The 11,662-nt window shown below is 34.9% G+C and overlaps 2 protein-coding genes across 2 annotated transcripts; one reads left to right on the top strand and one right to left on the bottom strand.

Annotated features, from left to right (window-relative positions):
- Window positions 1-6,008: 6,008 nt before the first annotated feature.
- LOC121422608 (5-hydroxytryptamine receptor 1A-like) lies at window positions 6,009-6,999 on the bottom strand. The gene is made up of 2 exons (XM_041617763.1): window positions 6,334-6,999; window positions 6,009-6,035 (listed from the first exon to the last, which is right to left on the bottom strand). The coding sequence occupies exons 1-2, from the start codon at window positions 6,997-6,999 to the stop codon at window positions 6,009-6,011; spliced, it is 693 nt and encodes a 230-aa protein (XP_041473697.1).
- Window positions 7,000-10,140: 3,141 nt separating this feature from the next.
- Window positions 10,141-10,932, top strand: LOC121422606 (QRFP-like peptide receptor). The gene has a single exon (XM_041617758.1). It carries the CDS (start codon window positions 10,141-10,143, stop codon window positions 10,930-10,932), a length of 792 nt encoding a protein of 263 aa, XP_041473692.1.
- Window positions 10,933-11,662: the final 730 nt, after the last annotated feature.

Below are 11,662 nucleotides of genomic sequence, written 5' to 3'. Positions count from 1 at the left end.
TCCAATAAAAAATTGCTTACAGCGTGCAAGTAAAAATAACCACCGTTATTAACGGAGCTGGGTCTTTTGTACCTCTTTTTTAAAGATGTGTAGAGAGGTACAATTAACTGTGCTTTGGGGGAGGGAGTTCCAAAGTCTTATCGAATCTGGGAAGAAGCTCCTCTGGTAGACAAGTGTTCTGGCAAAGGGAACAAGGATCTTCTGAGAATGACCTCTATGCATAGCTGTGGATGGAGTGAGGAAAGTAGGTGGGATGTCAATGAGTGAGTTGGTAATACAGTAGATCATCACCACCTTGGCCTGTGCCCTATGCTCTTGTAAAGTTGGCCATTTGAGCTGGTTCAACATGGCTGCAACACTGCTTGTCCTACGGTGATCATACGAGAGGATAGTTTGAATATGTAATCAATTTGACATTTCCATGGTAATTCATGATCAATATAGAGTCTGAGAAATTTGGTAGAATCATCTTGTTGCAAATTGACATGGTTTAGAACCCGGTTTAAAAAGGGTTTAAGTCATCCGCAAATAAAATGAATGACATATCGTTACATTATTGAAATCTTTAATATATATAGGAATATGGTCACTCATCGATCGGGACTTTAAAACCGATTTGAGATGTTTATATATCCGTTAATGTGATGGTATCAAGTAAATATGTAAGTAATGTATGCATTGCATTTTCATGTAAATGTATGAATGTACATTGTAATTGGAAAGCATGTGGAAGACCACACAATGGTCAAATTACTAAACAGCATAGAGCACATTACCACAAAGCTGTTAAACAGGTCGTAGAGATTCTGAATTTATTAGGACTGAAAAAATGGCTGAGGCTATCAGTAAAAATAATTATAGAGATTTGTGGAAAGAGGTTAAGAAAATAAAAGGAACAATTTTGTTCTAGTTGTGTTGACGGGTGTTCAGATGATACCGATATATGTAATATTTTTCAGGACAAATATGAGGAACTGTATAATAGTGTACCTTAAAATGTGCAGGAAATTGGAAAAATAACGCTTCAAATTGATTCTAAATTAGTTAATCAGGGAGGCATTGACTTTGTAGTACAAGTTCGTGACGTAAAATAAGCTACAGAGGGTTTGGAGCAAGGCAAATCAGATGGTGAAGAAGGCTTAGTTTTTAGATAATTTTATACATGGCACAACAACATTGGCTCATTATGTTTAATGAACTGTGCTTGTTCAAAGTAATTGTCCTAATACTTTGTCACGTGGTACAATCATTCCAATTCCTAAAGACAAGAGAATACTTTTAGGGTGTTCTGATAATTATAGGACAATTACCTTGGGAAGTATTGTGCGTAAAATATTTGATTTTGTGATTATGCTGAAGGAAAATCTGGCATCGACTACTTCGGATTTACAATTTGGGTTCATCAACTACTCATTGTACACTTGCAATGCTGGAAACTATTTCTATATATGTTGCTATGCTTGATGCATCTAGAGCTTTTGATATGGTCAACTATGATAAACTATTCGGGTTGTTAATAAAAAAGAGATATGTCTCCTCTGATTCTTAGATTTTTTAATTAATATGTACACAAATCAGGCATTACAGGTTAAGTGGTGAAGTCATAGTATACAAAGTTTTCTGTATGTAACGGAGTAAAACAAGGAGCATTATCTCCTATCCTGTATTATGTGAATGATCTGCTTGTAAAACTTGAATAAGAAGGGATTGGTTGTAGAATTGGTAATTATTTTGAGGGATGCTTAGCATATGCTGATGATACTATAATCTTATGTCACCTACAAAGAAATAGATGCACGGGTCAGGAAAAGGTGACGTCACTATAAAAATCAAGATTCAATGCATTACATGCGCTCATCACACGCAGGGCTTAATTGCTAATTGCGCATTGCCATTATCGATATTCCCCGGTTTTAATAATAATAGGCCTAATAACAATAATAATAATGACATAGGGTATTTTTATTGCGCACATATCCACCTTGTTAGGTGCTCAAGGCGCTCCTACATTACCCGGCTAAGCTATTTAGGCGTTCACAGCGCACACAGCTTCTTGAGGAATTACTTCCTACCGGTATACCCATTTATCTCACCTGGGTTGAGTGCAGCACATTTTGGATCAGTTTCTTGCTGAAGGAAATTACGCCATGGCTAGGATTCGAACCCACGACCCTCTGTTTAACCCTCCAAAAATCGAAAGTTCTATTGTACATAATTTTTATGTACAATTATATTTCTTAGTCCCTTACTGTCCACCCCCTAACCACACGTGTGACGCACGAGATAAGATACGGTCATACTTAACTATCACAATAGTCTGTAATTGCAGACGCTTCTGACGAAGTCTCAATTAAAAGACGAAAGCTAAAGCAAATAATAGTGTCCTGCGTCATCTTTTGAGTTGGCCGCGCCTCATCTCATTATATATATTATGTATGTATATAATTCAAAAAGAAATAAAGACTCCGTAATGAAAAGCATTTCACGAATTTTCGCCCATAGGGCTTTGTCAAGTGATTTGTTGATTAAGATCAACATTAAAAATGCGTCATGATAAACAACATTAAAGCGCGAATTCTCTCAATTAATAAATCAACGGCAAACTGCATGGTTTTAGGCGAACTTGGAAGATTCAAATTAGATGAATATATTGATAATAGAATGATAAACTTTTGGTGTGGATTAGTTCACAGTAGTAAAACAAAAATGTCTGGTATAATATGATTTATGAGATTGTAAAGATACTTTCTGATCAAGGTATATATCAGACAAGCTGGTTAACAAAGATAAAGCAAACTCTTGATAGATTGGGTATGACGAATTTATTTGACATTTCTGATTCCTCGAGCAGAAATTGGGTAAAGCAAGCTGTAGATCTACGAGTAAAGGATTCACAGTTGCAAAATTGGTTTACGTTAATAAATGAAAACTCTCAGTGTATTAACTACAGAATATTCAAAGAAAATCTTCGTCTAGAAAGTTACCTCATCAATATGAATAAATAAGATAAAATCACTTTTTGTAGATTTCGTTGTGGAAATCATCGACTTCCTATTATCCCAGGAAGATATGAAAACCGTCAACAAGAAACATTAGGCTTTGTACATTATGCAACCTTCAATCAATTGGTGATGAATTTCACTATATATTCGTTTGTCCTTCTTTTGCTAAAGAAAGAAAGTTTCATCTTTAAACATATTACACTGATAGACCGAATACACTCAAAATGAATCAGCTATTTAGCTGTGAAAAAACAGAAATCCGTTCCAACCTTGTAAAATTTTGCAAGAAAATTATGCTTCGTTTCTAAATAAGTTATGCTCGAAATTCAATATTTTGAGCTGTTGATTGAATAGTGGTATAACAGCCAATGATATGCTGATGCCATTACTTGCCTTATATTAAACAAATGTTTATGCTAATTATAATGTTAAAAAAAAGCTGGGTTTTTTAATCTTTAATTTATCCATTATCTCATCTGTAGGCCTTATTATCAAATTCTCTAAACTTTGACACGCTCGAAATATAATATTTTGAGCTTTTTTAAAGGCTGTGGTTTAATATCCAACGATGTGATAATGTCGTTACTATATGATTTATTTTAATCATATGTAAACTTTGATTATATTTTTGAAGCTTCAAGGTAATATTTTAAATGTAATTATAAAATTATTTTTAATGCTGAAATTTGTATTCTTTTTATTTTTATTTTATTTCTAAAAGTACTCTAAATGATGTGTAAATTACTTGATGAAATACTATTTAAGATTTTGTACATTTATATGATTGCTTTTCCAATACCCACTTCATGGGTGACATGGGAATAAATGTCTTTGTCATTGTCTAAAGGAGCGCCCTTGATGTAGGCGCACCCGACAGAGGGGTGCTCTTACGTAACAAAGGATAGAGAGGAGGGAAGGAGGCGAGGAAATAAAGGAGAAGAGATCAGAGAATAAACGAAAGAAATGAAAAGAAAAAAGAAAATCGGGAAAGCAGAAACAAGAGAGAAAGAGAAGCATTTGTAAAAAAAAGCAAACATAAGAGGAACAGAAAATAGAATGAACAGAAAATGGATAAAATAGAGAGAGAGAGGGAGATAGAACTAGAGGGCATTACATAAGATAGAGAAACCCAGAGCAAACACTCGAAAACGACAAAATTCTTCCTCACATCGAGTAGTATCTGAGTGGAATAACTTGCCAAATCAAGGCTGTGTTTATGCGACCTCAAGCCAGAATCATGATTCAAAACACAAACACGAATCACAATATCACAGAATCAGCGTTTAGACGACCTTCATTCCAATGCTGTTTCTACTCAGATTGGGGCCAATCCAGTGCGCATCACTAGTGCGCAGTTTGACAGAGGAAGTTTTTTGCACGTGTTTTTTCTTTCGAAAAATCTTTTGCTTCTAGAATTCAGTCTATACCTCATTTTGTTTACTTTTATCATTGGGTCCATATGCTTCTATTCATCTTGTTGGTTTATCCAAAATGGTGTTCGGAAGTGAATTTCAGCGTAGATCCAATTTAATATTGATGTTTACTCAACAACAACTGAGATCATTGTCTGTCCAATTAATTCATTTACTAGAACTTGAAGTTGAAGACATGACCAAAAAAAGAAAAGTATTGGACGATGCGATGACCAAGACAGAACTGGAACATGACAAGAAATGCATGCATAGTACATAATCATGTATATTATTTTATTTTGACAGTTATATCGTCATTTGGTTTAAGAGATCTTTATCAATGTTTAAATATGGAAAAAGCTTCAGGATATTATATAGCTTTAAAGGATTATTACAAAGTGTAAACCTTTTTTGATTGAAGCTTATTTGATTTCAAAGTTAACACTTTGAAATCAAAGTGTTGACTTTGATTTAGTTATGCTTGGTTTTATTTTCATGCTGTATCTGAAATTTATATCTTATAGCTAGTTTGCATTCTTACAATTACTTTGTTTCATACTATGTGAATATTTATGTCTTACATTGTAAAGCGCATAGGGAGAGCTATCTATCATGCGCTTAATAATCAATCTTTATCATACTTTTTAGATACGTATTGATATATACTGTAACTATAGATCTATATACAGTTGAAGCCAAAGTTTACATACACCCATGGAATTCAGTGAAATTTGTTCGCTTGCCAAACATCGTAAAATATAGTACATACATAGCCTATAATAGTACATGGTAGGAATCATGTTTGTAGGATTATATAACACTTAAACAAATCTACAAATCCAAGAACAAATCAAGGAATGTGATATCCTCAGAAAAAAATATTATGACAATCTTTCTAGTGATTTCCAGCTTTCATGCTGGACCAGGGGCCCATCATGTTAACTTTGTTATGTCAGGATGGAAACATTGATTATGATTGGCTACTGGGCCCTGTTACTATAATATTACAGTACTTGTCCATATGGCATAATCATATCAAAACGCCTCTGGGATTATATATGTATAACATAATTCACCACTATATTACTACTGGAAAAGATTTCTTATTACAAAACTATACAAGAATCCTACAACACTCTTCAAACTTAATGTTTAGATTTTAAATAAAAAACAATGAGGATTTCTCACTTTTTGAAAATCAAGTGTACCAGTTTGATAATTGAAAATTTTCTCGTTAGCTGGGGGATTATGCCCGCTGTTTATATCATAAATTCTCTGTAATCTATGAGTAATTCAAAATATTAAATTCTTATCAATATGATTATGTCTTCATAGTAATTCTATTCCACTTGTATGAATAGATATATGTGAATTTGAAAAGTAATTGTTATGAAAACAAGGATTATCCGACATCTTGGCTCCATTGTTTTTCATAAGGTAGTCCTACATCTTTTGAAAGCTTTGGCCACTCCATGCGTTGCTAAATTTAATATAGGCTATCCCCCAAAATAATAATAATAATAACGATAATGATGATATTAATGAAATAAATAAGTAAAATAAAAATAATGAAATAAATGAACATTAAGATACATCACTTAATATTCCATGACCTCTCTTCCTTTTAGAAAATTTAAAACATCAAATTAATAGAATGATATATTTGAAACGGCCATTGGTTTGTTGGACCTTTTCTTTTTACGCCAACGACAGAAGACCTTCCTCAATGCTTTCTGAAATCTTCGATATTGAAAGGAATAGATAAACGGATTGATCCACATATTACCAAAAGCAACAAAGACGGAGAATGTGTAAAGAAAGCCGTTAAAGTCTAAGTTGTAACCAAAAGAAAAGGCCGTATATAGCACTTGGTTCGGTGTCCAACAGATGATAAAGAAAAGAGACACTGTCAACATTACTTTAATGATATTTCTTCTGGCAGTACGTCGATGGTCCACACGTCCAGCTTTCCTTGTTTTCGATTCTGAGGTTGATCTAGGATTTTCCTTGGTCCTCTTGTGGAACTTTTCTTCCATTGTCGACCTCAACTTTCTGGTCAACGAAGTGTACACGAATACCATTACTGCAATCGGTAAGACCAGTTCTAAAAACATCGCACTAAAAGCGAAACCGGTTCTCGTCTCATCATTTGGGAACTGGAATAAATTGCAACTGCCACTTTCCGTCTGCGAAAACCACATCAGGTTCTGCTGATAGGCAAATCCCGACAGCCATGGTAGAGCTACAAGACAGATGAATTTAGTTGATGTGGTTCTACTGTGGTAATGAAGAGGGAATACGATAGCATAGTACCGCTCCAGTGTCATTAATGTTAGATTGAGTGAACTAGCGACGATCAGAGACCAGAACGGATACTTGGAGTGCCAAAATGCGCAGAGGAACCGGGCAAGGATTGGGTTGTTGGTTGGAATAGATGGTAGAGGAGCAACGAAGCTTGCTAGGAGTAGGAGAGATGTCAAGAGATCAATCAGAGATTGATTACCGATCAAGACATTAGCGACATCGTGCAGATCGCGTACGACGATGATGACGACAAGAACGAGAGTATTACCAAGGACGCCCATTAATCCCATCAATATGTAGATGGTAGACGTAATTACAGAGATAGCTTGATCTTTAAATTGACCTTCAGCAGTCAAATTCGAAGTGTTGGCTTCCATCCCTTCTCCAGATATGACTCAATTAAAGAAAGAGAATTGTTACAAAATTGCGGATGTTTTTGCCTTCGTGTTTCTCCAGACTTAACCCAAAGAAGGAGAACTTATAAAAAATGCGGATTTTTTTTTTACCTTCGTGTTTCTCTAATAAGTAAGACTCGACAATTTCCGTGCCCTTGAATGAATTATCTGAATCCAAGCAAATCCTTACGTTACCCAAATGAAAATGGCTATACAGAAATTATTTCATTAAAATCGGTTTTCGCAGAGAAATCGCCTCTGTCCGTTATGTTTGTAAATTGTGCCTCCTGCAAAGATGACTATCGGATTATAGGAATGATTTTTTATACTAACAAAATGACAAAAACGACATTGCCATAACTAAGGCAGGAACAGTATAGGGACAATCAGCAATGGTTTATGATCCTGCTAACTTAATCATTTGTCAAAGTCAATCCAGACTGTTCAAACACCTTTTCTGATGACAACATAATATTAGATAAAATGAGACATTTTCAAAGACCATTTTCGTGTCTCTGCGTATGTTTTAGATCAGACATACCGTGGAAACTGATACTTGTGATAGTTGATCAGGTATTTTCTTTGTGTATAACACGCACGGATTTTGTTGCGACTGTTGAGTTAAACCTTTTTGAATTCGGATTGAGTACTTATATCATTGAATAGTTGTAAAATAATATTTGCTGTGGTATTTGAATTCATTTTTCTTCAGCTGACAAAACAAGACGTCATGTAAGTTGAGAGAGAACAGATTTGCTGCTACCCTTTTCTTCGAACTTCAAACATTCATTTCATCTCCGAACTTCAGTATACCTACCTTGATAAGATCCTCTCATTATTAAAGCACTGTGACATATTCAACATGGGGTGTTGGATTGATTTCCTAGTGTTGACGTAAATTGAAATCTAATTACCTCGAGAATACATGCATTCAAACTTTTCAATAGATATAAAACATGTAAAAGACAGTGTGATTTCGTTATCATAAGGCAGTCAGGGTTGAAAACCATTTGGGTTGATGTTGGCTTTTCAACAAAATGATGATCCATACAACCCAGCCGGTCTACACTGCCTAGTTAGCAAATATTAATACTCGGGGTCGTGTGGTCTAGAGGTTCGAGCATTGGGCTCATATGGTTGTGAAATCGAATCCTCACAGCGCCAATTGCCTCCAGTTTGATAAAAAAAATACCCGAGTGTAATTTCTGTCGTCTATAAGGTCAGCCACTATCCTGATTAACTTGGATGTAAAATGTTTCCTGTGTATTGGTTATATACCAGCTGGGCGTTATACCAGCAAAAAAAAAGTGTGTGTGTGGGGGGGGGTAACCCCCTTGTAGATCCCCACTGTTACATGGTCTGCCTAATGTATTACCAGGGAGATTCTAGTACTATTCAAGTTATCTGTGCTTTATAGACTCACCTCTTCTTTAGCAATATCTTTCCTGTCAAAATGACTGTTGAACTGCATAATAGGTTTCAGCCCTCATTCACTTTAAGTTATATGAAAAATAATATAAATTAGATAACTTTCAATTGTTTATGCACACAGTATTTTCCAAATGTAATATCGAATCCACGTAAAATATTAATTCTGTCACAAGGCTCAGTTATGAAAACATATATTTTGCAGGCTTAACATTTTAATATCTTTCTCACACTACTAGCTGGATAATATAAGAACTGTGATATATGAAGATGCCATCTTTTTTCCCCAATGATACATTCTTTGAACTTAGAAGATGCATCTTCCGGAGACGATGTGTAAAGAAGAATTATTTTTATACAACCTGTATTATGACCTCTTGGTATTCATCGCTTATTCAAATATTTAAACCGAGATATATTTCGCATTCTATCCTGAAATCAATACCTTTCCAATCTATTGAGGCTGGATACAAACCGTAAAAGAGAAAATGTATTTTCTCTTCGTGCATCAATATCGATTAAACGCTTTTGTATGCTTCCACTCATTTTTCTGATAACCTTAAATAATGAGGTTGCAATAAAACTGAGTTTGACATTAAAAAAAAACGTTATCGAACGTTCTTCTGTATGTTCTGTTAGATTCTACCGAAATGGTCTTTGAAAAGTAAAAAACCTTCAAAACCATTTTTTTCCAAATAAGACTTAAAGAATAAATACTCTGTCGAACAGATCTGGAGCTACTTTTTCGATAGCCCTTTCATTGTAGATCACCGGAAAATCCATAACAATTCGAGTTAGGTCTGTTTAATTTTTAATTGAAAAGAAAACTTTACTACCAAAATTGAGCGTCATTCTTACAATATCCCTGTACGAAAAACTCTTGACATTAACCCATGCTTTGAAAAGGGCGGTTTCTAATTCAAAGAGAAATTAACTTTTCGTTGTCGACGTATTGCATTACCGTTGAAAAAGGAAAGTTGAATGATAAGTTTTTAACAATAATATTAGCTTGGCATCGAATATGAAAGTTTAAGGGAATGTGCACTATATCTAAAATAAGAATTATGCCTGAAAAAGTTTTTTTTTTGTCAAACATAATTTCTGGCTTTCATATCTTGCCCCTTTAAGTACAGTTCGTAGGGAGAGTTTTGACATCTATTAAGAAGTTCGGTAAGTCAAAAAATATTCATAAATGACTATTCCTTTTATAGGCATTTCTTCAAGAATATTTTCCTTTGTTCGTTTTATTTGATATTCTTTCTTTAAACTCACCACTCCCATTTTTTTTTTCACCTGAGTCAAATGAAATTTCGACTTCATCTATAAAAACAGAGACGAGATGTGTTTTCAAAGCCAATTTACATTTTTGATAGTCGAGAAGGAGACAGAATTTCCTTCGAGTTCTGTTTCATACGTATTCTGGCAATCTTCGTACTTCGACAGTCAGCCCTACGCAGTAGATTAATAATCTCACGCAAAGTTTTCAAATTTATTGAGCGTAATCAGAAAATAGTATTAACAGATTATTATATCGTAAGTGTGCAGTCTTTGACAATTTTCCCCAGAATGAATATCACTTTTTCGAATTCAACAGGAGAGATGAATGAGAAAACAGCTCTGAGTGATGTTACAATTTCGACAGTTTATACTGTGATGGGATTGTTGGGCGTCATTGGTAATACTCTCGTTCTTGTCGTCATCATCGTCGTACGCGATCTGCACGATGTCGCTAATGTCTTGATCGGTAATCAATCTCTGATTGATCTCTTGACATCTCTCCTACTCCTAGCCAGCTTCGTTGCTCCTCTACCATCTATTCCAACCAACAACCCAATCCTTGCCCGGTTCCTCTGCGCATTTTGGCACTCCAAGTATCCGTTCTGGTCTCTGATCGTCGCTAGTTCACTCAATCTAACATTAATGACACTGGAGCGGTACTATGCTATCGTATTCCCTCTTCATTACCACAGTAGAACCAAATCAACGAAGTTGGCCTGTATTGTAGCTCTACCATGGTTGCTGGGATTTGCCTATCATCAGTTCCTAGCCTGGTTCTCGAAGGTAGAACAGAACCAGTGCCATCTATTTGTTTTCCCGAACATTGCATCAAGGACTGGCCTTACGTTTGGAGCTACGTTCCTGGAGTTATTTGTTCCGACCATCGTTATTATTTATGTATACATAGCTGTTTATATAAAGCTGAAGATTACAATGACCCAACAATTCAAGGACAGTGGAAAGTCTAGTGGATCTCAGATAACTTCTTCAGATACGTCAGCACCCAACACTAACAACCGTATTCGTGCCAGAAGGAATGTCCTTAAGATGATGTTGATTGTGTCTGCTTGTTTTGTCATTTGCTGGTTACCAAACCAGGGCCCTGTTGCATAAAAGTTTATGTATTGATTTATGTCATGATTTATGTCACGATTTACGTCATATAGCATAAATCATGACATAAACACAAATAATGACATAAATCCGTTGCATAAAGCTTTATGTCTGAAATCATGACATAAAATCATGACATAAATCCATTTGAATGACATAAATTTATGTCGTGATTAAAATCAAGACATAAGCGGCGGCTTTCCGCAATAAGTGACTTAAGGGTACTTTTACGATTATTTTCTATAATTGTGTCCTCTGTAATTTGATGATATTTTGAGTTTTACTTGGACTTTCGAAATAATTTTTGTGTCATTGGATAGCGTATGATGTATTCTTTCAATATTTGAAAAACTAACAATCATAAATATTTCCCTTATTTTTATAAGCAAAACTAGTCCCAAGCATAATAGTTAATGTGTTTACTTCGTTGAGGATAGGACATTTTCCTTAGAATGATAACATAATTTATATCAACGCCACATATTTTTCAAGCACAACCACTCCCTCCAAAAATAATGATAATAACTCTGACTTTCAGTCTAGAATCGCCCCTTTTGTGCTTAATTCAAATGTGATTAAACAAGAAATTTGGTACGCACACTGGATGATTTCAAGTCCGGTGTTGGCGTTGGTATTGGAATTTGAATTGCTTCCCGTAGCTTTAAAATCTATTTTGTGTGTCAGAATTCATGTTGCCATGGTAACGGCATATTATATGACATAAAATTGG

Source organism: Lytechinus variegatus, chromosome 10 (assembly GCF_018143015.1).
Source record: "Lytechinus variegatus isolate NC3 chromosome 10, Lvar_3.0, whole genome shotgun sequence".
NCBI lineage: Eukaryota > Metazoa > Echinodermata > Echinoidea > Temnopleuroida > Toxopneustidae > Lytechinus > Lytechinus variegatus.
The sequence above is the reverse complement of the archived record's forward strand: the minus strand, read 5'-3'. Positions and strand labels throughout refer to the sequence as shown.

What these genes read in the sequence shown, in the direction of transcription:
- LOC121422608 (XM_041617763.1), bottom strand. Translation starts at nt 6,999, where the DNA reads ATGGGCGTCCTTGGTAATACTCTCGTTCTTGTCGTCATCATCGTCGTA. An exon ending in CCAGAAGAAATATCATTAAA is followed by an intron (nt 6,036 to 6,333) that starts GTAATGTTGACA and finishes ATTTTCTAAAAG; the next exon opens with GAAGAGAGGTCATGGAATAT.
- LOC121422606 (XM_041617758.1), top strand. Translation starts at nt 10,141, where the DNA reads ATGAATGAGAAAACAGCTCTGAGTGATGTTACAATTTCGACAGTTTAT.